Source organism: Solanum tuberosum, unplaced genomic scaffold (assembly GCF_000226075.1).
Source record: "Solanum tuberosum cultivar DM 1-3 516 R44 unplaced genomic scaffold, SolTub_3.0 scf00134, whole genome shotgun sequence".
Classification (NCBI taxonomy): domain Eukaryota; kingdom Viridiplantae; phylum Streptophyta; class Magnoliopsida; order Solanales; family Solanaceae; genus Solanum; species Solanum tuberosum.
In genome coordinates, this window is record NW_006239062.1 from 540,995 (window position 1) to 568,992 (window position 27,998).

The following is a 27,998-nucleotide window of genomic DNA, read 5'->3' on the forward strand; positions in this document are numbered from 1 at the left end:
CTCTTGAAGAATTACTTGGGGAAGAAAAGGGAAAGATAGTGAATAATGAATTAGAAGCTTACTTGAAAAAATTATTTGCGATCTATGCAAGTAAGTATGCAAAAGGTTCTAAAAATCCTTTGGATCCTCGCAGTAAATTTGTGTATGTTAGTTTTGCTCTTGAAGAATTACTTGGGGAAGAAAAGGGAAAGATAGTGAATAATGAAGTAGATGCTTACTTGAAGAATTTGTTTGCGATCTATGTAAGTAAGTATTCAAAAGGTTCTAAAGATCAATCATCTTCATCTAACTCATCTGATTCATCTGCTTGTGGTCTTTCTCAAAATGTGAAAACAAATTCTTTGAGAACTAAGTTTTACATGAAGAAACAAAAGGAAGATTCTAGAAGTTTAGGCATTAAATCTGAGTTTGATAGATATCTTCTTAAAGACTAAGAGCCTGAATATGAGGATTTTAATATTTTGATTTGGTGGAAAGTTAATTCTCCTAGATTTCCTATACTTTCACAGTTGGCTCGAGATGTATTGGCTATTCCTATGTCGAGTGTGGCATCGGAATGTGCATTTAGCACGGGTGGTCGTATTCTTGATCCCTTTAGAAGTTCATTGACTCCCAAATGTGTGCAATGCCTTATTTGTGCCCAAGATTGACTTAGACAATAAACTAAGTCTATTTGTGTTGAAGAAAGTTTGGAGTTTCTTGAAACAATTGAACTTGGTAAGACTTTTTATTTTTTATTATTTGTTTTTGAAAAATAAGATACTTATTGTGTTGTATGACATATTTGATTTTCTTGTTTATAGAGATAGCAAATAGTGGAAGAAACTCTTCCATTGTTGATCTATGATTGACTTGCAAGTCTCGAGTATTTAATAGTGGTGAGTTCAATACGTCATTTATTTAATCATATCATTTTTTTTAATCTTAAAAGTAGTATTCTAACATTTGATGTTATTTTAAAAGGTCCAAGAGTCTAGACAATAAAAAAAGGTGTAAAGTACCAAGGTTTATTAGTGTTTTTGTAATTTTGTTGGCACTTGAGACTTGAAAGTGGTCTCATGGAAGAAAGTCAAGAAACTACATTGTTTGTTGCTCATTATTGTTGTTTGTTATTGTTGGCACTTGAAACTTGAAAGTGGTCTCATGAAAGAAACTACATTGGTGCATTATTGTTACTTGTTAAATTATTATTATTATGTTGTGGTGTAATGGCATGATCAATTGATCATTGTATTTGTGAAGTGTAGTGAAGTTTTATCACTTGTTAAATTGTTGCTTGTTAGTACAATGCACTTTTGTTAATTAAAAACTTGTGGTGTACTGACGTTAATGCCTAATGGTAGTTTTAACTTTTGAGGTGAGCTTTTTGTTGTTAGTTAAAATAAATGTCCAATTAATTTAGGGACATTTTGCATTTTACAGTTACAAGTATACTTCTTTTAGGTGGGCTCTTGATTGTTCAGCTTATAACATTAGTTTATAGCAATAGTGGTCATATACATGTAATAATATTTCGTTTATAGCAGCAGTGGTACAAGTGTGAAATATACATGTTTCAGCTTTCAGCTATAGGGCATTTTACAGAATATTGCAGCTGATATAAAATAGCAATGTAACTATTTTTAGCCCATTAAACTGAAAAATCAAACAAAAAAATTGTATAATTTTAAATTTTTAAAAGCCCACTAAGCAGGCCCATAACAAAAAAACCGAACTAACAAAAACCGAACCGAACCGAAATAATTCGGTTCGATGTTCGGTACACATTGTACAAGAACCGAAAACTGAAAAAACCGAAAAAAAATAATCGAAACCGAACCGAATAACCGAATGCCCAGCCCTAGAAAATTATGCACCCATCCTTAGCCAAATGTGTGTACCCACCCATGAGTAGAGAAAAATTAATTTGAGCATTTACTCCTTTAAAGTTTGAACACTCTTCCTAAAATTCTTAGCTCCACCACTAATTGAATGCATTATGTGTTTTAGATAGCTGAAATCTACAATGCTTAAATTGTCTTTAAATTTGATTTGTTCAACTTTTTACTGTGTTGAAATAAATTGATCTCGTAATGTAGGAAGTTTATTATTTCCATTGGTGTATAAAGATGGAAAACCAGAAGTTATTGAAGTTGATTTTTGAAAATTTAAGTGAGTATACCTTATTTGGTAATGAATCCTCTCCACTTATTCACATAATTCCACTTAATCTAGCTTTGTAAATTTATGTTATAGTATGTTTTAAAGTCGCTTAAGAACTCCTTCTTACTACAAATCTCAAAATAAAAAATAGAGAAGAAATATATATCTATATATATATAAGGCGGAATGACCTGAAAGACCCTTATACTTGGCTCCGTTTGTTAGTTGAACCCTCATACTCATCACTTTGCCAACTAGACCCTTAAACCCATCAGAATACAACATTTTAAGCCCCTTTTTCCTCCGGTCAGTGTGCGTGTAATGGACGCGATTACACGTGGAATTCCACATCATTTTTTAGTGCCACATGCAAAATTAAGTGCTAAAAAAAACAAATAGATTAATTTTTTAATTTCTTAAACTTTTCAAATAGTCATCTTCTTCATATTTGGTCACAAATTGAGCACTAGATTCATACCCATTAGATCAAATTCCTCTTGATTTAACTTGTAAATTCAACTACAAGTTCACCAACACAAAACTCAATGAACCCCAATCAATTTTACAAATTCACAAGACCCATTTATTATTTTTTAAGCTTTTTCAAGCTTATCAATGGAGTTTTAAAATTTTCAATAGTCACAATCATCCTTCACATTATCCGTATCTCCTCATTGAAACCATCTAATAAAATAATGATACTAATATTTTTCAATCCTAAAAAACGAAAATTTTAGAAGAAGTTGAGGCTACTGATTTGAATAAAAAAAAAGAGCTGGAGAAGAGTGAATGTGGGGCTGGAGAAAGAAGAAAGTTGAGGGTTGTGGTGAGGGGTAGAGGAGAGAGAGCTAGTGGAGAAGAAGAAAGGGTGGGTGTGGGTGAAAGAGGGTTGAAGAAGATGAATCTTATTTTTTAATTTTGTTAAATTGATTTTTTAACAAGTAAAATAATTGTTTTAACTCGCTTTCAAGCGCGTGTAATCACGCATATTTCCAACTCACCTATATTAATGCCACATAAGCTCGGTCAATAGTCAGAGGAGTTTAAAATATTGTGTTTTGATGAGTTTAAGGGTTTGGTTGGCAAAGTGATGAGTAGGAGGGTCCAACTGACAAACGGAGCCAAGTACATGAGTCTCCCAGGTCATTCTGCCTATATATAATAAAGCTAAATGTAGACAAGGTGATGTGATACCTCTCTATGACCTCCATTCATATTTATCTTTTTTCCTCTTTTTTTAAAAAAAAATTTCCCTTCATTTTCTTATTAAACAATTATACATTCAATAATTAAATGAAATCATATTTACTATATCTAATTATATTTCACGAGTTACAAAAAACTTCTATCTATTTGCATTCTCTACTTAAATAACTCCTCAATTTTCTTTTACCAATTTTTTCATAATTTAATATCTATAAATAACAATCATCTATGGAGTTGTTAGCTACTCATTTTCATTTTTTCCTTTTTTTAATCAATATATCTTCTCCCTTTTTAATTGTTTCCTTCACATGATTCATCAATCATGTGGTTAATTATCAAAAGAGATGACATAGAAAAAAAGGTGTGACAATTTATGATCACTTTGATGAAGATCATAGATATATTCTTCAAAATTTCTTCTTATTTCATAATATTCAAACACAAGTTCATCAAGATAAAAAGAAAGTTTAATAGCAGTGTAAGATTCACCAAAGAGTAATGGTCAAATTTATTTGATTCAAATTCATCAAGATATGAAGAATAAGTTTAATGACGTTGGCGAAGATCATCAAGAGAGATAGTCAAATTAGTTTGATAAAGTAGAAGTTTAAATGATTTATATATATATATATATATATATATTGTTGCTTATTTTAGTACATTTAAATAGTTATTTCTCCAAATACAAGATGTGTATCCTCCAAGGAGAAGATGCTATTACAAAATTTTACACTTTGCTTATTAAAAGAAACAAAAAATAGTCTTCAACTGGTAGAGGGATGTGAGATCCCGCGGTTCTTTCATATAATATACGTAGCATGGCATCAGTGTATGAGGTGTATATAACTTTGTGTATCACATCGGGAGAATAAGGTTGCAAATGGGTGGTACGATCAAAGAATTAGACTAAAGTTATGGGTCAAGGATGCCCTTAAACAAGTTCGAGTTAAAGAATGCCTCTTGTAACACCCCACCCATTCGGAAGGCTTATATTAACCAGTGTCTTCGGGGTAAGACTAAGAGTGTCGTTTATGCTAAGAATGATGTTTTATAAGGTAATATAGTCGCACAATAATTGTAAGTTAAGTTTTGAAGTCAAGCAAGTTGTGAAATAAAAGTCGGCAAAAATTAGAGTATGTTTCTTTGATAAACTTTCTGAAATTTGGGTTTAATGTCTAAGAGCTTTTCTCCCAATCAATAAAGCTTTAAAAATACCCCTATATACCAAACCGTTCATTCATAAGAATTCAGAATAGAGAGATGTTCACATTTTTGTGAGACTGCACAAGCAGGCACATGAAGGTGGCCCCATAGCCCCTATATTGGTTTAGCTTTATAAGAGTTGTTTTTCCTTCGTTTTATCTCATTATTTTAGCAAAAATAAAATAAAACAATCCTAAATCCTCTCTAAGGTTTCCCCTACCATCCAAGTCAAAATCTATAAGATTTCAACATGATTTCACCCTCGGAATGTTCGTAAAGATTGTGTTACTTATTTCCTCCCCGTTGATTGTGATTTGAAGGATTCTTCATGATGAAGGCATCTCGTTTTTAGGTGGTGTTGATGCTGTTTGGAGGTAATAATTCTCACCCTTCATTTTATTGAGTGAATCCAAGCTATAACTAAGCTATATAAGCAACAAAACACAAATATACGGTTGAAAAATCGTATTTGGATAGTTATGTAATGTTGGGTTGTTTTAAAATATTTTCTGATGTTGTTATTGCTGGAATTTTTGGAAATGATTTGTATCTGTGTGGTTGTTGTTGATATGAATCTAGAAGAGAAGAAGAAGTATAGATGGCTATTGAATTATAAGATAAATTAGTGTAACGTTAGTTCTATTATTGTATTGCAATTTTCAAATGGTTTCTTCTTGGTTCAAGGTCTTGTGTTTGAGGAGAGTGTTTGTTATTTGAGGATACATTAAAATACTATAAACTTCATCAAGTTTAAGTTAAGATTCTTCCCTCTTAACCCCTTATTGCTTATGAGGAGAAAGACATGATTCCGAACGTAATTATTGGACGAACTCATAGAATGGTGATCAGAACCAGTGATTCAAGTTATTATGATTATGTTGAAAAATTATAGGACTATATTATATATATTTCTGGCTTTAATGGTTTGAATACTCATGGTTGTAATTTGGTTGTGGATATTTTGGGGTTGGAAATGAGGGGTGTGGTGATATGCCGAGTTTTTATTATTGTGCAGGTATACTCTATTTGATTGTGGTGTACTATTTCGTAGGCCTTCACTTGTTAATAGCTGCTGAAAAAAACGTTTGTTATGTCATTAATTTGTGGTTGTAGTTTGGAGAAGAAAATGTAATGAAACATATAGGTCCGACGAGCTGATCACTCTCCCAGTAATCTCAAAATTGTTGTTTTGATCCTGACGTGTTAATATTTTATCTGTAATGGTTGTGTCACATGATTTTGCGTACATAACATACTATAGAGTAGGGATACAGTCCATACTAATACCACAAGACCCCAAATCGAGGTATGTTAAGGCTAAGCATTGTATTTCCTTTGAGCATGAATTTTAGAAACCTAAAAAATTTGCTTAAGATTTTCTGTGAAAGGCATTGAGATTGCAACTGGAGTATTTTTGTGACTCCATTATGTTGACATTCCACTCGTTCAGTTATATAGGTACTCGATGTTTATATGTCATTTTGTCGATTCCTTTAACTATAGGTCTATGTGTATATATTCTTATTCTACTTTAGATGTTGTAACTTAAAAAGATTATGGAGGAACTTAAGAATTTGGAATCAGTCCTCCTTTCTCGCTAATTTTTTTTTTGAAAAACGTTAAAATAATACTCCCTCCATCTCAATTTATGCGACACTTTTCGCATTTCGAGATTCAAACAAGTCTATCTTTGACCGTAAATTTTCCATACATATGTTAAATATTTTGAATTGTCAATTATTGTGACTTATAATACTTTTTACATAGTTTATAAATATATAAATTTCATTTCAAAAAGTTTGAAGATTCCATGTGTAAATTGCCAGTTAAACTTAAATTGTTTGACTCTCGAAAAATGAAAAGGGCCACATAAATTAGGACAGAGGGAGTACGTCGATTTCCAAAACTCTAAATGTAACTCATATGTTTAAACTACAAAATGACATGTTTTTTTAAATACTTTCTTTTACAAACTACTAAGGAAACAAGCGAAGCACCTTAATCTCTTTATGAACATCCTCAGGTTTAAGTTACATTTCTAAATCCGAGTAAAGTGTTCCAGTTTAATCTACAAGTATATGAGGTTCTACGAGACATTTACACGTGATACGAAAGTGATTACGAAATTATGAGAACAAGAGTACGAACATACCAAGATTGACAACATAATTATGTTGACATAAATGCATTACGAATCCATGACATGACATGCTATGCATTCTACACCCGAGCTATAATAGAGGGGTTGGGGCCTATTGCCTATATTTATACATATGAGACACATGACCACAAGTTGGTGAATATGATACCGGTTAGCTACCGGAAGGCACCACTAATGCTAGCACTTGGTTGGGTATGACATGCATTTGCATCTATACATATGTATTCACGACATACGATTCCATGAGTATACCATGCATATTTAATTTATATAAAGTCGGATGTCAGCCATAGAGGCTATCAGAGTTTCTGTTTCAGGTGGTATTGTTATTACCCTTTTTACAACAACTACTTATGATTCTACTTTCTACCTTACATACCGGTACATTTTTATTCATACTGACGTCCCATTGCCTAGAGACGCTACATTTTTATTTCGTGCGTGCACGTTCAGATAGAGATTCTGATTAACCCCTCCGCTAGGATTCGGGGTATAGCTGTGAGTTGGTAAGCTCCACTCTTTCCTGGAGCTTTCATGGGATGCTTAACTTTGTTGTACAAATTGGGTATAGTCGAAGCCTTGTCCCAACCAGTGTTTATACACTCTTAGAGGCTATTGTGGTGATGATTTTCTAGGTTTCTTTCTGCAGCTTCCAGTCTCCAGACGTATATATATCAACACGAGCAATGAACACACACAATTTATAATTTTTCTTACTAACTACACAAGTTCATTCACTTGATATTGATCAAGGATATTAGTGGTTATATTAATCAGTGTATTGTTTCAGCATATCTCAATAATATAGTGATATTGATCATTACTGAGTAAAAAAGCTTAAAAGTATTGGAGAAGAATTCTGAGAAAGAAAAAGTGTTAAATTTGCTGATTCTAAAAAAAAATGAAATGGTTTCGATTGTTTTTTTTAATTTAGGAATTGTGATACGTCAAATACTCCAAAGTAGTTATACATGTGATTTTCTTTTTAATTTATGTCCTTAGTTACATTCCTTATTTAGATACACTTTTATTATATGTATTTCGTTAATATGTATCTAAATATGTTGGGTGATGTAAATTATGATAGGATTCATAATATAGCAAATTCACGAAAAAAGAAGATAATTAACTATTCCATGTATTCCAAATAAATTGAATTTGTGAGACAATATACGCATGTCAAGAAAAACATTTAGTTACATAATTTTTACTATTTTCCTTTATGAAATCACAAATATAAATTTTTAAGTAACATAATTAATCTCCTAGAAAATATAACTCAATTAATAAAACGATCAATAAGGAAAAAAATTCAAACATTCATCTTGAATTTTGAACAATTCAATTATTCTGAAAAATTATAAAAACCTAAATTTTTTACCTAATATGAAATAGAAAAAGTACTAAATTAGTAAAATTTATATTGTTTGCCCTAATTTAAATAATAATAATAATAATATAAATAAATAGAAAGATGAGAATTGACCACCCCATTCATTCATCTTTTTTAGCCTAAAACCTTCAAAGAAAAAAGTCCCCTCATGTTGTCTCATCCCCCACCCAATGCTCCTTTCAATCCCTTTCCCTCAAAGCAAATGACTGAGTAAGATATAAATAAAACCATTCAGAGTTGTGGTGAAGTGGTAAAGTACCCTTTCTTCCTTAATCAAGAGGTTTCGAATTTGAGCCTTCTTAGATATAAATTGCCATTGTTAGGAAACATTTACCCCTAATGTGGGACTCTTTGACGTAAATCCAAATTTAGTCGAATTTCAATGTAGATACTGATCACTGGGCGGGAAATTAAAAAAAAAGAAAGAGCATATTTATCTACCTAAAAAAGGAAGAAAAAAAAAGGAGAAGAGAAGACAAAAGGAATCAATAGTCGGCGCCGTTGTCTACGCCGACCAATCATCACAAACCTCATATCATATATATATATACACACAAAAACCGCACTACAAATTCTCTCTGCTTTCTTTCTTCTTCCGTTAATTTTTATACATCGGAAGATGCTTCATACTTGATTTCTACTTCGCCGATCGTTTTTAGTTTATTTTTTCTTTTTAAGTTTTAGGTTTAAATTTCAGGGAATGGGTGTACTGGTTGCGGAGTCTGGGGAAAATCAGAATCAGACTGCTGTAGTTGTTGATAAGAAGAAAAACCGTCGATCTAGACGATCTAAGCAAAATTCTCCTCCAACAGGTATGTTTTTAGTATGTTCTATGTGATTGTATTGGTATTTGCAGATTTCGCCGTTGGAAATCAAATGTTATGTGTAAAAAATGGTGAAGGCAAATTGTATGTTGTTTTTTGATTTTATTAGTTGAACTTCTTGCTAAGTGATTCTAACTTTTTCTATGTATAATTAATGTAACACTTTTAAGCATACATGAATTAATCATACTAGTCTTCTATTTATGTGGTTGTAACCAAATCAATTGCTGATGGAAAGCAGATACGTATCTAGGATTTGAAGTTTATGGGTTCCTATATAATGGCGGAGCCACCTTGTTCAAAGGGGTGTTAACCTCTTCTGTAGAAATTTTATACTATCATAGGTAAAAGATTGTATATTTAGGTGCACCCATGTAGTTCCTGTCAGTATATAGATAGGATTGGGTGTTGTTTGGAGATTGCGTATATAGGTGAACCCATGTAGTTCCTTGTGGTATATAGATAGGATTGGGCGTCTTTTGGAGAATATCATTTTTATGGGTTTCTCCTCTTTTTGGTACACCACTTGTAAATGGCCAAGTTGGCCTTTTTATTATCAGTGAAACCTTTTACTTGGTAAAAAAAGAAGATTGTGTATATATATGTTAAATCTTCTTCATTTTCTCTTTAGTGAAAATTTTGGTTCCATCACTATTCCTATACTAATACTGACCTCAAGTTAATATATATATAATAATAACCTGACTAAGAAATGAGTAATGGTATTCGAAGTATATATTTAAAAAATAACGGACCACTTAAACAAAATATATGAATGTATAACCGTTTCATTGCACTTGTACTCAACGACATGACATGTTTTGAAAATGATCAATGATTGCATTTTAAAGTGAACTTTCAAATATTTCATTTTTAAACAACTAAACAATCATTCAGAAATTCATCACTACAACTATTTTGCAACTCATTTATGATATGATTATCAAAGAAAAAGCTATTTCAATGGATGCAATAACATGACAATTTTAGATCCTTAAGCCCTTCTTACTTTGTCTGAGAGTTGATTTAAAAAATCAGAATTTGGGCAAAAGTGATACTTTTAGCAAGGTTTTTACTCCTCTCAATTCATATTTAAGTGATTTTTAGGGGTTTCACCCATTAAAAATATCACTTAAGAATATTAGTTAAGTGAATTATTCTAAAAGACCCTATAATTTATACATGCAAAAATGTAAAGAAATTTTAAGAACTTCTTAGGAATTTGTTCAACACTTGATAAACAAGGGTAATTTTGAAAAAAAATAATACGTATTTTGGAATAAATTGAAGAGGTTAAAAATCACTTAAAAGGGAACAGGGGATAATTTAACTAGTTCTTCTTTAGTTTGACTTTTCATTTGTTGTGTTCCGTTGAACAAAAAAAGAGAAGCAGAAGAATTAGTACTCATCGCCTCGTCGGCATGATGTTTTTTAAATAGCAACTGTAGTAAATGTTAAAAAAATGCAGTATATGGAAGCTAAAGTGCAATGAATGGAAGTAACAGTTGAAGTATGCAACAAATGGAAGTAAAAATTTAGTGTATGCCACGAATGAAGTAAAAGTTCTCTACCTTATTTAAAATAAAAAACAAATGAAAGTAAAAGTTAAAATATGCATAACGGGGATCGATCCCTCGCCGTTTGCAAGAGCAAAGCTGTAGTCAGTTCCTCACTTACCACGGAACCAATAGACTATTTTAGTATTTTATAGTTTTGGGTTCCCAGCTAAATATCCTTTAAGTAAATAGTATTTTCTTAATAAATACCTACCCTTTGTTATAGATCCGCCCCAAAGAGAAGGTAATGTGTAGAGCCATTAATGTGTGCTTGCTTGTGGATGTGTTAAGAAAATAACCTAGCTTCACTCCTATTTATCAAAATAAAAAGAATTAGGGATAATTTCAGAGACAACAGTGAAGGGTTGGCTTTGTAACACTAATCTCCCCTTATTTGAGATATTGCACTCATCTCACTTATTTTCATTTTCTTGTAACAAAATATTTTTAAATGATAATTTCTTTGTTATATTCCACAAATACACTCTTTGGTTGAACAAGAGGAATATTAGTTATTAGGTTGAAGAATGCTCTTCAATCATGTAGAATTCTGATATGGAAAAAAGGATATGAATTGGTATATTTAGTAAAATACACTCTGCTGCATAATTGTGGAGTTCAAGGTCTTCTTAAACCCGAAAAGAACAACTTTCAGAACACTGTCACGCTTTGTGACTCTTTCTTCGCAATCTCCAGATTGTCTCTTCCATTAATTTTATCTTGTTATTTCCACAAAAGCTTTTGATCTTTTATTGAAAGACATGTCAATCTAAAGCGTTAGGATCACATGAAATATCCAAACGAGAAACCAAAGATAAAAAAAATCATTTCTATTTGGAAGTTCATATCAAGTTGATCCTAAAATGTCCAATTCATGACAAGGCACCGAACCTATCAAAGCATTATAAACCAGGAAGTTGATACTTACTATTAACTATAGGAGCAAATAATTGATGGGAAAAATGTATTACAAACTTAGAGGAGGAATTAATGGCGTCATGAATAGGTTTTGAGAGAGGAGACAAGAAGGGAAGTCTTTGAGAGGATTTAATGTCATAGAAAGGTAGATTTGGAAGGCATAGAAAATTTACCATATTAACATGTTTAGTTACAAAAAATACCAAAATAAGGGAGGTGAGTGTAATAGCTCAAATCACAAGGGAGGTTGGTTTAATCAAGGCAAAACTGGAGGGAGGTCTGTGATTAGACTGGCTATTCTCCTCGGACCACATTAATTTGGTGGAAACTAGAGCTTGATGTTAGAGTTGAAATGCATTTATCTTCTTTTGTGTTCTTTTATGCTAATTGTGTTTCCACTTTATGTTTCTTGCAAGTTATTGTACTTCCTCTTTGATTTCTTTTATAATGGATTTAACTAGTTAAACCAATTTGTAATTTATAATTAGGCCTTTAGTGTTGCGAGTCTTTTTCTTGAGTGGGGAGAACAGTTGAGCTTTTCTTGCATGACAATATGGATCGTGGTTTGATAGAGTTTGTCGTTTGTACGTTTCCTCTCACTTATTTGAGCTTGTACTTGCAACAGCAAGTAGTTCGCTGACTGGCTGTCTTGGGGAATCAAATTTTAAGGGAGGTGTTCCCATCTTGAATCACGAAGGATCTAAAGAGTTTTCATTGCCTAGAGCATCAGACATTGCCTTTACTTCCTTGCCCACAATGCGTTTAAATGAACAGGCAGCAGAGACTGAAAGTCTCCCTGTGCAGCTAACGTTTTCACCGGGTGTTGGTGGACAAGTATATTCAGGTTCATGCCCAGACTATATTGCTTATGGTGACCAGTCAATTACTTCTTACCCACAGAGGAAATATTTTTGTTCACATTGGCCAGCAGAAGCCGTTCATAAAGCAGTGGAGGTCAGCCTCATAACGTGCCTTGAAACTTGTATATTGATAGATAAGTTAATTAAACGAATGTGTGGTTGTTGAATGGAAGTTTGATGATATGCTTTTGTTGTCATGCAGAGGGGTCATGTCTTTAAAGCATTATTTCGTGTCAATGCCCACAATAGACTTGAGGTAATCCATAGTAACAGATTCAATTATCTCTTTGCTGCTCCATTTTTAGTTGTGCGTTGATTTGATAATTCTTCTGATGCTTTCATGAGAAGAATATTTATATAACCCCTACTTCTCAGGCCTATTGTAAAGTTGATGGTGTGCGAACAGATGTTCTTATTAGTGGAGCTGCAGCTCAAAACAGAGCCGTAAGTCTGGTGTATCTTTTGTCCTTGATTAGTCATTTATATGTGTCAGTTTATTTGTTGGTTGCTGAATGTGCCATCTGCAGGATTACATTTTCTTTTCTATAATTTCTTGCAGGTTGAAGGAGACATTGTTGCTGTTGAAGTTGATCCTCCTTCTCTTTGGACTAGAATGAAAGGATATACAGTTGGTGTTGAGAGTTCCACTTTGGTAGATGATGGTATGTTGGAGTCTGACAATTCAGACTTTGTCAGAGAGTGTTGCAAAGGGAAGAACAAGGTAGACACAGATTATGAGTTCAGTAGTTTTGGAAATTGTTCTAGCCCCTTGGAAAGTGTGTTAGGTTATAGAAGTGGGCAGTCCTTTGGAGACATTTCACATCCTGAAGAAAAGGTACCTGCGGAGAATGATTATGTCAATAGACATAATATGACTGCTCCGAAACCTTCCATGGTTGGGTGCTATAGTGAAATAAATGATGCTATGCATGCAACAGAGAGATTGTCAGCTGCTGTGGATTCATTCCCATCTAAACGACCAACAGGCAGGGTTGTGGCTATCCTTGAAGGGTCACCTCGTCGGGACACTATTGTCGGTTTTCTCAATGTCAAGAAGTGGATGTGGAGTAGAGAAGGTAACAAAAAGGACTTGAAGAAGAATAAATATTTATCGACTGCCTTGAACTGTCAATATCTCTTGTTAACACCAAATGATCCTCGGCTTCCGAAAATGATGGTGCCGTTTAAGAGCCTGCCAGACCTCATTTTGAAAAGATTGGAAGCTGGTGATGTGGCAGTGGAGATGGACCTAGTAGCCGCACGGATTGCAGACTGGGCAGAAGAGAACTATATCCCTGAAGCTCATGTCACTGACATATTTGGACGAGGTGGAGAACTGGAGCCACAGCTTGCTGCAACCTTATATGAAAATGCAATTGATTCTTCAGAATTCTGTCAACAGACCCTATCATGTCTTCCAAGTATCCCATGGGAAATACCTAAAGAGGAGCTTCAGAGTAGAAGAGACATCAGAAATTTGTGTGTTTTTACAATTGACCCTGCTACTGCCACCGATCTTGATGATGCACTGTCTGTTGAAAGGTTGCCTGACGGTATTTTTAGAGTTGGGGTTCATATAGCTGATGTCTCGTACTTTGTTCTACCAGACTCAGCTTTAGATGAAATTGCCCAAGCGAGGTCAACAAGTGTGTATTTGTTGCAAAGTAAATTGCCAATGTTGCCCCCATTGCTCTCTGAGAATCTGGGTTCGCTTAATCCTGGTGTGGACAGACTTGCTTTTTCTATTTTTTGGGACATCAATCAATCTGGGGAATTTATTCAGCGCTGGATTGGCCGCACTATAATTCAATCTTGTTGCAAGCTCTCATATGATCATGCTCAGGATATTATTGATGGGTTGCTTGATAATCCAAGTTCTTATAAAGGAGAACATTCTTGGCCAGTGTTGCATGGCCTTTTTAAATGGTCTGATGTTGTTACATCTGTCAAGAACCTTTATGAAATCTCTAAAATCTTGAAGAAAAAGAGGTTTGAAGATGGGGCACTGTCACTCGAAAGTCCCAAAATAGTTTTCTTATTTGATGAAGAAGGGATACCTTATGATAGTGTGCTCAGTGGAAGGAAGGAGTCAAACATGCTTGTTGAGGAGTTTATGCTTTTGGCCAACAGGACAGCTGCTGAAGTTATAACTAGAGCTTATCCTTCCAGTGCACTATTGCGAAGGCACCCTGAACCCAACCCGCGTAAGCTCAGAGAGTTTGAGTCCTTCTGCTCTAAACATGGTCTGAGATTGGACACTACTTCTTCTGGCCAGATTCATAATTCGTTGGAGTGCATTAGACGAGAGCTTGCGGATGATTCTGTGTTAACAGATATTCTTATGTCTTACGCTGCAAGACCCATGCAATTGGCAACTTACTTCTGCAGTGGCGATGTAGAAGATGAAAATGATAGGGGTCATTATGCCCTTGCTGTTCCTTTATACACACACTTTACTTCTCCGCTCCGGCGCTATCCGGATATTCTGGTGCATCGGATGCTTGCTGCAGCTGTAGAAGCTGAAGAGGTGTATCTGAAGCTCAAGTTGTTGCAAAATCCAGATCGGGGAGAAATGAGACGCCAAAGATGTTTGACCGATGTATACTTCAATAAAGATGCAATTGAATCACCTGAAGCTCAAGAAGCATTATCTGCAGCAGCATCAAAACATAAGGCTCCCTGTGCAGAAACTCTTGCTGATATTGCTTCCCATTGCAATGAAAGAAAGTTGGCTTGCAGGCACGTGAAAGATGCTATGGAGAAACTCTACATGTGGGTACTTCTAAAAAGAAAGGAGGTACGTAAAGTATGTCTAAAACATTCTACTCTTTTACAATAAATGAAGGTTGGAGGTAGCAATTGGTGTTGTGGGATGACCTCTAATTAGTGTGCCTGTTAAACATAAATGCTGGTTTAGTCTTGACAAGATAAATGGATATCTTGCACTACTACCAGATCTTTTGTGCTTCTTTCTTTTGGGGTGGGTGGGTGAGGGGGTGGGGTGAAAAAAAGTTAGATCTTCTGCCTTGAGTTTTCATGCTTGACCATCTGCGTTTCTCGATGATAATAAGCTATCAGTGAACCTGAGTTTTTTCACCCAAATTGCTTTATTTGGTACCTGAAATGCTATCAGGTCTTAGCTGAATGTTTGTAAGTCACAGATCTTGAAGCTGAACTTCAGCCATTGACAAAAGAGTGGGTAATGGCGTGAACTTGGTATTTTTTTTGTGAATCTAGCAAACACATAAGGCTTGTTATATTTTTGAGTGAAGAACATGAAATTCTTTGGAATTACAGCAACTAGTGTGTAAGAAAGACAGTTTAGGGGGCTGAATTTACAGCCTGAAAGCAACAGAACTCTAGAGGAACTTAAAAATTTGTCATGTCATTTAAGCTACTAAATTCATTAGCATGCTGTTTGACTGTTTGTACATCTCTGATCTTGAAGCTGATTTCAGCCATTGAAAAATGACCTGAACTTGGTAGTATTTTGAGAATTTAGCAAACACATAGGCTTGTCATATCTTTTGATAAGTAAGGTGGTTTTATATATGAAGCCAGCATCAAGATCGCTGGAGAAATGAACAGTTACAAGCAAAGTTAGCTCTTACTGACTATGTAAACAATTAATGAAATTTGGCTACTTATACTTTGAGTAAAGAACATGAAGAAATCTAGAAGTTCAGCATAGTAGGTTGTAAGAAAGACAGTTCGGGGGCTGAATTTACTGCCCAAAGAGGAAGGGAATGCTGGAGATCCTTGTACTTCATTCTGTGCTGCTAGTTTTTTTGTCTTGAAAGTTCCTATAGCTTTACATGGGAAAGATATGGGAATCTTTCTTGTACTGTATAAAAAATTTTAGGATCAAAGTAGTCCTCTGATAACTTGTGTCTATCAAATTTCGAAAATGAGAAGGGCTGAATGGCAGGATAATAACAGCATTTTGTACTCTTTAAAAACAAAAAAAAAGGAAAGATGTTTTGTACTGTTAGTTGTGCTGCAAGCTATGTTGCTTGGATATGGATGTAGGCACACAACACAGGTGCTGATCTAGAAGTCGGATTCGTCATCTTCTAAATCTTAGGATTCGGGGATATATATAGGAACTGTACGTATATATATTTGTACATGTTTCAACTATGCAATGAAGGTATTAAATTGATAGTTTAGCATCCAAGTTAGGTTAAACCAAATCAAGTATGGATCCCACGCCCACGCCCACGCCCACACCCACACCCACACCCAAATCGTATCAGATTGGGTGCGGCATGGATTTCGAAGGACCTAATCAACAGAAGTTGCAAGTTTATCTATAAAAAGGCGCAATAGCTACACATAGGGAAGATTAGAGGAATACAGAACTTGATTATTTATATAACCTTTTTCCTTGCTCTTTATTGGAATTTTCACGATGCATAGTCCTTTCACCTTTCGCCACTTATCTTGACTTCATCCTTGTACATTATCAATTTTTCAAGGACACGTCCTTTGATTTTTTCAAGGACAAGAATAGTCCGTTGATTATTAGTGTGTTATCCTCCATGCAGATATTGTTCTCAGAAGCAAGAGTTATGGGTTTGGGACCACGATTCATGTCATTATACATCCACAAGCTTGCTGTAAGTTTGTTACCCTGATTGATTGATCTATTTATTATTTACAATCCAGAAGTTCCCTTGAGGACCAGTTTTCTCCGTTGGATCCCAGCAAGTTGTTCATCCCTTCTGTCTCTGTCTTGTTTATACTTGGTATGTATATCTGACATGCCTTATTCTCTGAATGTCTTGTTTATATGGTTTTGTACACTTTCAGACTGAACAGCGCATATATTATGATGAAGTTGAGGGACTGACTGTGGAGTGGCTTGAGGCTACTTCAACATTGGTACTTAGTCCGTCTACAAATAAGCGCTTTAACAGGAGGGGTAGTCCAGGGAAGTGCAGATCACTTGAAGAAGTAGCACTCATTCTTAGCCCATGTGAACTGAACCAAGAACTGGATTTATGTGGACCAAATAATCGGGAAGGGAGCGGTGTGTTACAAATTGGAAATGCTTCAAAATCTTGTCTTCCTGGTATACCAAAGATCGAACCTGCTGTTTTCCCTGTGACTCTGCGACTTCTTTCAACAATCACTGTTGCTCTACACGCTATTGGAGGAGGGTATGGCCCCCTTGATATTGGGGCAAGGCTGTTTATTAGTTCATATTTCAAGTAACTGAGCCTATGTGAATATTACTCTGGTTAAACTGAAGTTGGAAGTGTGATATCTTGGAAGTAAGTGCAACTCTGGTGTGTAGATACCAAGGTAGTTTATAGGTTGAGTAGAATTCAGATCTTCCGATTAGATTGCCCGATGCGTATATAGCAAGGGCTCAATGCTGGAGTGACATCTAATAGGATGTGTAGATAAATGGGGTCTTCTATATAGTGGCTGTTTTTACCAAAGCTACCTTTAGGATATGGTCCTTATTTTTGTTGGCCGTCTCCTTCCTATATAAGTTAAGCCGACTCTGTTGCATTGACATTCTAATGCTCTGATGCCCAATTTCCGAGACTAATTTCTGTGTAATGTTTTTCTCCTTAAGTTTCTGCTGGACTAGGACCCATGGTTTTTGAAGTTGGGAGTCCTTGACAGTTCTACTTTTGTATGGTCATATTTTGGGCTGTAATTCGTGGTTACATAAGTATACTATACTTTTTCTTCTTATATATCCTTAAAGATTCCTGCGTAGGTAAAATGTCAATATTTTCTGTTTTCCTTTGTAATCTGAATGTGAGACTCTGAAATGGGAACGAATTCTCCATCAGCGAGCACACGGAGAATGCTTGATGCATTCTGATGATGGTTGGATGCCAAAAAACAGCTAGGTGTTCTCATTTGCCAGAGCCTTGTTTGGTTTTTTTTTTTTTTTTGATGACAAGGGAAACCCGCAGCCGCTACCCTTTGGGTGCGCACAGGGTAAAACCCTCGCTCCTATGCAATAGCTCGCAAACCATATAGGAGAGGTAACCCGCACTAGGCAAGCCTTGTTTGATTTTTTTATTTGCCATTATTTCTTCAATTAACAAATGGAAGAGAATAAATAAGATTCTTTAAGCTCTTGGAAGGATCAGATTATTCAGTCATCTACGACCGTTTATAAAAGTTTCTACTTGGGCAAAGTTCGTAAATGATCCTATGATGAATTGGTTTTAACGTCTCCTATGAGTAAGGTCTAACAAAAATGTCCTTCGCAAGGACGTTTTAACATTTTGGCCTTTTGCGTATTATATCTCTAAAAAGTACTCTTACCTTCAATTTTTAAGACTGATGTTTAAGATATTTTGAGACAGTCAACTTGCTCAATTGATCAGAAGTTCTGTTTAACAGGAAAAAGTTAGAACTTACGTATGTTGCGTCAAGCATAAATTTCAACATTTGCGTAAGAACTAAACATGTGGGATATTTCTAAACAGTATTTCAAAGCTCATGAAGGGGTTATCACCCTTAGTCTAGCAGACTCATATTTGTTGTTATGTCAATGTCTGAAGTTGATTATGTCGAGCGCAGTACTTTCAGTCTAATAGAAACTTCACATGGATCATCTTTTAGACCTTTAGGCCATGGAGGGCCTTTCGGTCATTCAAGTTGCTCTCATTTATGCTCCGTAGGGATTGTTTTGAGTGTGGCGACACAGGACATTTTGTGAGAGATCATTTCAAGCTCAGACGGGGTGGTTTGCATCACGGTTCTCAGGCTTTGACTTCTAAGGCCACACAAACACTAACCCTTAGGAGAGGTGCACAAAGTGACATAGGTGGTTTCTATTCCCGATGAGGTGGTGGTCGTGAAGGTTCATAGTCTAAGGGTGATTGTGGCCAGTGTTATGATTGCCTAGTGTTATGATTTTTAGGTAGGTTAGAGGCAGTAATGTTATTTTATCACATGTATTATTTCGATTTTTCATTCATCGACTGCAATATTATTTGACTTAGGATGTATCAATTCTTATGTGTCTGCGTACTTTGTTTTGAGTCTGAATATGTTATGTGACTTGATTTGCTTGTGCATATTTCTACTCTTGTTAAGGATTTCATAGTAATAGATCGGGTATATTAATGGGGTATTTTCCGTGCAGAATGAATGCAATAACATCCTTCATCTCTTCTATGGTATATCTAATGAAATATATTTCAGATTTATGAAAATTAACTTGTTGTCCAGATGCATCTTGATAGAGCAGTAAACACTGTTAATAATATTAGCCTCTTGACTCCACAACTTAAAAAAAATATAAGGCATCATCTGCAAAAAATAGGTGAGTAATAGGTGGAGTTTGTGGAGTGACTTTCACTCCATGAAACTTCCTACATGATCCGAAGAACTAGATTCGATGTGATGAACTTTTGCATTCGGGAAGTTGGCTTTTCAGTTTTTATTGGCTAGTGCACGATCTAATCGCTCCTTTACCCAATTATGGAATTTCGTTCCCGGGTGAATCAGTTGCCAACATACCCAAGATCTAATACATAATTAGAAATTATATCAAAGTAAATATTTTTATGTATAAAATAAATTTTAAAAATTATATATATAATGTCAGATTGATTTGGTGATGAGTTGACTTTTTTTTAGTTAAAATCAAACAAACTCAAGTATAATTGGATTTTTTCTAATATCAAACCTAATCAAATTAAATCATTAGTCAATATTTTTTTTCCAATTTAACTCAATTTATGATTTAGTTCAATTTTCGAATTGATTTTTTTAACCCCCAAACCAACGAGGCCACAATTTCGTGGACCGTATCTAACGTCTGGGCCAACTAGGCCCGGGCCTGCCCGCCCTTTCAAAGACAGAAAGAGAAAGAGAGAGAGAGAGAGAGATGAGAGGAGTGGGAGGGCCATTGTTATGCATCGGCGATCTGCTGAGTGACGTTGGAGAAAGCGATGCCGGCGGTGATCAGCTTCCGTCGCACCCAATCAATACACCTTCACCGGACTACAATTCCAGCCTCCAACCCTCCGATCTAAACAAGCTCTTTCAGGTTCTCTTCCACACAACGCACTCTCTCTACCTTTATTCGTTCTTTTTATGACTATACTAAATTTTTGCTATCTTAGATGATGAAATGATTTAGATTGAGATCCCAAACCAAAATACTAGCCTATTTAGTGAATTTGACTAGGACAGCGACTAATATCTAGATTGTCTTCTCTATTTTGTTTTATTCATAGTTAGTTTTGCATTTATTCTGAGTGATATTAGAGATATAATGCGCTCTTGGGAGTGTTGGAGATATAATAAAGTGATTTTACGTGTGCCTCCTATAGTGACGAGAAGTCAATTCGTATTCAGAATTTTGAAATATCCTCCGTGTGAGCAGAAATTTTAGTTAAATTTATTGTCACTGCCATAATTTTGGAGACACTAATGCTTTGGAACTGTTATGAAGTTAGTCTAAAGTTTGCAGTAGACAATATGAATTGGTATGATAAAAACCGCGATACTATACTAGGGTGATATAAAGAGGTAGTTAACTTCATCCACCATAATGCATTCTCAGAAAAAACTTCATACATCATATGACATTACAATTTGTGTGTTTGCATTTTCCACTCTATTCAGTGTTGAAATTCTGATGTACGTGAAACTAATGTGTTCAAAATCATTTGCTTTTCTTACTGCTGCAACTTGGTTGGCAGTTTTGTTCTCCTATGGTGATCAAGGGCTAAGATTTCTCCTGCAAGCATTTGGTTCTTGATGATGAAAATTAGGCTATGACAGGAGGATAAACATAAAATAACTGAAAGGGGAATTTTTTTGACACATCAAAACCCCCGTATTTCCTCGCCTAAAGGGCATTCTGAATATTGTTAGCAATTGATTTTGATCAGTAATTGTGAAGTCTTAATAGAATATGGTGAAACAGTGAAGTATGTTTTATTCACATTTTTTCCTACTTCAGCCAGGCTTAGGACAGTTTGCTCCTTGATTGGGGAAGTTTAATTCATCCACCATACACCTTGACATTTTATTCTTTTGGAACGGAACTGTCTGCTTTTATATGACCTCTGTTAATAGCACTAGTTTGCTATAGTAATGTTTGGGCGTTCATTTTTCTTTCTGAATGCACTGGTAATATTCTTCCTTTGGATGTTAAGTCACATAGCAAGTTAATATTTTGCTTATTGTTTAGGAAAAGTATGAGCAGCTGAACAAGGCACTTGCTGGCACAGATCATTCATGGACGCATCTCACACTGGAGGTAATACCCGTAATAGAAGTTGATTTCATAGGAGAAGTTATAGAGGATACGGGATACCTCAATAAGGCACTAATTGAGACAGAATGAATTTTTCACTTTGGTCTTTGGGATCTTAAATATTTCTATTCAACCTTATCTAGCGCTGGTAGTAATATGTACCAAATTGAATCCAGTGGCATTGTGATTTGCATTCACATCCTTTCGTTTTTGACATGGAGTAATGATTGTATTGTTTATACTCTATGCATCTGTAATTACCAAAATAGGTAAATGGGTGACAAGCAGATGGAGTTGTTGGTCACACAATTCCCTTTTTATATCTGACACATTGGATCTGCCCCATTTTTTAAATACCTCTAAAAAGACACTAAAGCTGTTTTACTTAATGAAAAACAAAACAAAAAAGACTAAATCTGTTCTTATCCAAAAATTTAAAAACAATTAAGAGAGAGGGACTCTAAATCTATATCTCTGTATGTTTTTTTTAAAATAAATTGGTATCACTGTATTCCTCTGCATTATGGATATGCTGGAGACCTTCAAAAGGAAGCAAAAGAGAGTAGGAGGAAGTTACTTACAGTGATCCTAACAAATTTACTAGTTCTTATTCATCTATTTCTATCTTTTTACACCAATAATAAAAAGATACAATACAATTCCATTCAACTTTATGAAAGAATTGGACCTATCTTCAAAGCTTCTGCTATTTCTCTCTTTCCTTACATTCCACCATAAGCAGTGTGTCTCTGTATGTTTTCAATTTTTTAATGTGTTCTTGTTCTTTATTGCATTCTAGCTATGCACTGCACTGGAGACTGCAAACAAGTTGGTCCACTCAACCAATTCTAATGTTGGCATGTTGAAAGATAAGGTTGAGGAGCTTTGTGAAGTCATTAATAGAAGAGACGCAACTATTGAAGCTGCAAAAGCCTTTGAAGGCTCTCCAAAACAACCTGAGAGCAGTTAGTGAGGATGTCTGATCAATTACGAAGTTGAAGGTCAGCAGTCTTGCTTTGCACTGGACTTATCACTTCTAGCTTTTACAAGGACATGCTTAGCATGTTCTTGCTGTAAATATGCATGAATTAAAGATATTGGTACTGGCAAACCTTAAGCTGCATTTGCTGCACCTGCTTCCCGGTCGTCCCTTGCCAAAGCTTACATTTTATTTTGTTCATTTCACTATGTACTCCTTAGTACTACTGTAATCCTTGTTCTGATTATGTGTAGTGTAGGTTTGTCTTATGCTGAAGCAGTGATAGATCTCGTAGAATCCCGTTATGATAGAAAGGATATTCTTCTGGCACTTTTTAAGTATTTTTAACAGCACCTTCTTGGTGCTACATTAATAATACACTAATCATTTCTCAAAAAGAGATGGATTTCCTTGTGTAAAGGTAGAAGGCTTTGCTTGCTTTTCCCTTTCAGTATGTAAAGCTTCTTCCGATCTTGTGAAGAGAACTACAGTAGTTAAAAAGGCATGCATGAAGTGCTGGTCATTGGTTTTTTGACGTCCTGTTAATAGAACCTTCATTGATATATATATATTGGCTATTAATTTATTTATTTTTATATGCAAAAACCAACCCCTTCCCATCCATCCCACCCACATTGAACCACCAAGTCCATTCCTTCTGCATGCAGCTTTAAGTATCATACCAAGACCTTCTATAACTAGGATGAAGAGAAGCAGAGGTAATCTCCTTGTCTTAAACCCTCTCCTCCACATGGAATTAGTCCTTCAGGATGATGGAGAATTTGATTGTGGATAGAATTGATCCATGTTTCCAAACCTTATTTGACTTAGTATGTTTATTAGTTATTCCAGTTGAAACTGTATAAGGCCTTCTCAGCTTTGTATTTTCATTAAAGACAGGGTTTCCTTTTTTTGAAGTAGTCATTAAAGATAGGACAGGGTTTCCTATCTTCTTTTTCCTCATATCCGAATTACGTCAATGATTTTCTTCCCTTAATGAAGGTGAACTGCATGTCATGTAGTCCTTCAGCTCCAAGGCACCATTTTCTTGGGAAAGTCAGTTCATGTGTTAAAAGCACTAAAGCTTCTCTAAATTTTAGGCCAAAAATTGTAGTAGCACTTTTTCTCAGGGCATAGTTCTGCCAACCAATTGTGTTCTCCCTAGAAAGTGCCTTAGTCTTTTTTTGTCCTCCTTCAGCCCTTTCCTCCATTTGCTCTCCAACACCTTACATAGTATCACAAGTATGGATATCCATTTGTGTTCCCATAACTAACTTGATCTTCTCAATCCCCAAGCCTCCAAACGCGGTACTCTTTGCATGAGTCATGACAGTGACTCCTCCCATCACAAACATCTTCTAGTTAATTCTTGAAGATCAGGCAGCCCTATAGCGGGCATTCCTTGAATGTGTTCCTGGACTGGGAGTGAGTCGATAGTTTGTTAGAAATATGAAATCATCTACAAGGTGCTACGCTTTATCCGAGCTATCCAGGATCATATCAGGCCTCAGGGTTAGCAGTTTTTCCCCCTTTTACTTGGATTGAAATGTCTAACTCTCGAATCAAAAAATATACATTCTCTTTTTTCCCCCTAACTTTCAGTTATTGAAATATCTCGGAAAGACACTAGTCAAACTCACTCCCTTATAATTTCTAATTACTTACCACCAAAAACTGTGGTGGGGTGGAATGTATCTCTAACCAGAAGTAAGTAGGGGGCGTACAAAATCGAACCGAAAATCGATTCAAATCGCAAATTGAGTTGAACCAAAAAATATCTGACTAATGATTTGGTTTGACTTGGTTTGTTATTGGAAAAAATAACTTTGACTATACTTGGGTTGGTTTGGTTTTAACTAAAAAAAAGTCAACCCAAGACCAAACTAATTCGGCATTATATTTATATTTTTAAAATTTATTTTATACATAAAAGTATTTACTTTGATATAATTACTAAATATTACTTGTACTTTTTCATAATTTTTATCTTTTAACATATTTTTTCAAGTTTTTTAGACTTAGAATTTTGAATGGTCCAATAAAAGTTATAGTCTAATTCAAAATCAAATCAAAACTAATGGTAACAAAAAAAATTAATTCAACTCTAAGAATGATAATAATGTCGAATATTTGTTATTTAATTTTACATTGATTTAGACATTTATAATACATAATCTAATTTTATTTTTTCTTTAATGTTTAATAATGTAATTAATACTTATTAGATTTATTTTAACATAATTTAGTATTTTTGAATTGTGACCATTTTCATTATGACATATTAATTTGCAATTTTCTTTTATACGATTTCATTATTATTTTTTATTGAATATTTTAGTGTTATCACTCATCTCATAATTTGTGTTATTTTCTTAAGAAACACCTTAGATAGTTATATTTTGGTTGGACTAAAGAAATATTTGGAGTACAAGTTAATTTTATGTTTGTATGAATACTTTATCAGAAAAATCCGAAAACCCAAAAAAATCCAAGGTTTATTAGTTTGGTTTGATTTATAAATTTAAAAATTCAACACAAATGATTTGGTTTGATATTTAAAAAACTCAAACCAACCTGAGTTTTATTAGTTTTGTTTGGTTTTATAAATTTAAAAATTTGACACAAAATGATTTGGTTTGATGTTTAAAAAATCTAAACCAATCCAGTCATGTACACCCCTAATCAGAAGTTTCAAGTTAGAGTTTGAGGAATAATTTTGCCTTCCCTAATCAACATTTCTACTACTGCATCTTTTAAAATAAAAATAAAATATTTTAAAATTATTTTTAATAATAATATTTTAAATCTTGTTTTTAACCCTGACAAACATTAACGATGAAAATTATTCTGGATCAAAATTATTTTGCTAGAAAAGTTAGGCAAGGGGAGATTTGTCGGGATTTTCCCTTAATTTTCTACTTTATTTGGATTCTTTCATAATTGTATTTTTTTCAAAAAAGATTTTTTTGGTAGGTTTTTTTTTTTTTGGAAAAGTATTCTACCATATTATTCTTTTCATTGGAGAAGTTTTGGGCTCCTATAAATAGAAGAACAATTCTTCTCATAGGTAACATAATAATATCTACAATGTACTGTAGTTGTTTGGAGAGTTATGCTTAGAGAGATTATTCTCTTGATAGTTATATATTATTTGTATATTAAATTTGTATATGTAGGTTAATTGACCAAATAATATAATTGTATTATGTGTCTTAAGCTACATTTTTTTTGTCATTTTTCGCCGTTTGAGGTTGATAATTATTAGATTTAGCATGACACTATGATTATTTTGAACCAAACACTCCATTAGTTTTTCATTATTTAATGATACACATCTATTAGAAGACTAAATATCGGCCTAGGTCATCATAGCTAAGCATGGAAGGCTGAATCAATGGTGCTCAAATATTACTACACTTCCTTACGGAGTGGGACTGTGGAAGAGTATTAGGATGTTGTGGGATACATTTGATCAGAACACTTACTTTGAATTGGGCAATGGTGTACTCCTAAAATTTTGGACAGACAAATGGCTTGGAAATACCACTCTTCAGGAGGATTTCCCAGATCTGTTTAGAATTGCTCAAGATCCCAATTCTGTTATTGCTGCTAATAGAGAAGGGATCAATTGGGATCTAAGATTTAGAAGAAATATGCACGATTGGGAAGTGAATGATCTGGTAGACCTTTTTGCTAGACTACAACATCGTCACATTAATCTCCAGGCAGCTGATAAGCTCAAATGGGGACACCAGAAAGGAGTTTATACAGTCAAGGAAGGGTATCAACAGTTGTGCTCTAGAAACCCCGTGATAGCTAACTGGCCCTGGAAACTCATTTGGAGGACCAAGCTACCACCTAAGGTAGTTTTTTTTACCTGGATAGCTCTATATGAGGCATGTCTCACCCAAGACAACATAAAGAAAAGAAAAATCCAATTCCCAAACAGATGCTATATGTGCAAAAAAGAGGCTGAAACCCCTAGACACCTTCTTCTTCATTGTGAGGTGGCCTCAGAATTATGGAGCATGTTTTTTTGTCTCTCTGGCATTTGGACCACACCCCTCACTGTTAAGAATGAATATGAGAGTTGGAGTCTATGGAAAGTTGACAAAGCCATCAAGAAGATCTGGATTATGATACCTGCTTGTATTTTTTGGTGTATTTGGTTAGAGAGGAACAAGAGATGTTTTGATGGAGAGTCAACTGCTTTAGGCATTTTGAAGACTAGGTGCACTGAAAATTTGTTTAGTTGGACCAACTTGTATCCTGCTGTTAATGCAGAACAACTTCAGGATTTTACTAACTCATTAGCTCAGCTTATATTGTGCTGTTAAGGATGCATATGAGAATTGGAGTCTATGGAAAGTTGACAAAGCCATCAAGAAGATCTGGATTATGATACCTGCTTGTATTTTTTGGTGTATTTGGTTAGAGAGGAACAAGAGATGTTTTGATGGAGAGTCAACTGCTTTAGGCATTTTGAAGACTAGGTGCACTGAAAATTTGTTTAGTTGGACCAACTTGTATCATGCTGTTAATGCAGAACAACTTCAGGATTTTACTAACTCATTAGCTCTGGCTTAGATAGTTTGTATAGTTAGCCAGAGATTTTTTTGTAAGCTCAAATGCCATATCTTGTAAATTTTGCATCTTCTTGATGCTGTTATTAATACCACTTATCTTATCAAAATAAATAAATATCGGCCTACCTTATGAAATATCCCTACTTATCTCATTCGGTGTATCAAACGACCCTTCTTAGTTCTTAGTATAGCTAATCGTCTTGCAAAAGGTAAAAAAAGAAAAGGAAAAACAGAATGAAACAATGGATAACATAATAACGTTAATTTCATTAATTAGATAGATAAATGAGTAAACATAAGATAGACTAGGACCAAACCATAAGATAGAAAAAATGATCAAAACATAAATGAAGAACTTAATTAAAAAGGTGCTAGTTGTTCTTTTGATTCACTGATGGATCCTTTTATGCAAAGGCAACAACCTCAGTATCACTGCTTAAAACAATAACAAAATTTCATTTTTCATTTGTTTCAGACACGGCACTGACCAACTCCTCGAGAATGTCATAAAGAGTTTTTCAACGGATAAGTATCCATTAACATTCGATTCACACAATCGATTCCTATTTGCTTTATCATACTCAACATTAGCAACTCGACCTCCTATTTCAGATTCTTAAGCTTATTACGAGTTTTCTTGTACAAAATATTATGATTGATTGGAGACTCATGTAATGACTCACTAGTAATCTTTTTTAAAGGGGTTTTATCCATGTTTTTTTTTTCACTTTTGCTTGAGGTGGGATGTTGAAATATTTTTTGGCATGAATAGAACCCCTTCAAAAACAATTACTAAGGAGACGTTACATGGGTCTCCGGTCAATCATAATATTTTGTACAAGGAAACTCGTAATAAGCTTAAGGATCTCAGATCGAAGGTCGAGTTGCTAATGATGAGTATGATAAAGCAGTTAAGAGTCGAT

At 34.6% G+C, this 27,998-nt stretch overlaps 2 protein-coding genes across 2 annotated transcripts; both read left to right on the top strand.

The window, feature by feature from the left end:
• The first annotated feature begins 8,600 nt into the window (after positions 1 to 8,600).
• On the top strand, positions 8,601 to 17,996 carry LOC102589561 (DIS3-like exonuclease 2). Its single transcript, XM_006351826.2, has 7 exons — positions 8,601 to 8,917; positions 12,029 to 12,357; positions 12,466 to 12,519; positions 12,639 to 12,707; positions 12,823 to 15,060; positions 16,811 to 16,882; positions 17,076 to 17,996. Exons 1-7 carry the CDS (start codon positions 8,806 to 8,808, stop codon positions 17,478 to 17,480), a joined length of 3,279 nt encoding a protein of 1,092 aa, XP_006351888.1. The 5' UTR covers positions 8,601 to 8,805; the 3' UTR covers positions 17,481 to 17,996.
• Positions 17,997 to 20,032: 2,036 nt separating this feature from the next.
• On the top strand, positions 20,033 to 22,867 carry LOC102589899 (uncharacterized). Its single transcript, XM_006351827.2, has 3 exons — positions 20,033 to 20,292; positions 21,445 to 21,513; positions 22,310 to 22,867. Exons 1-3 carry the CDS (start codon positions 20,131 to 20,133, stop codon positions 22,478 to 22,480), a joined length of 402 nt encoding a protein of 133 aa, XP_006351889.1. The 5' UTR covers positions 20,033 to 20,130; the 3' UTR covers positions 22,481 to 22,867.
• Positions 22,868 to 27,998: the final 5,131 nt, after the last annotated feature.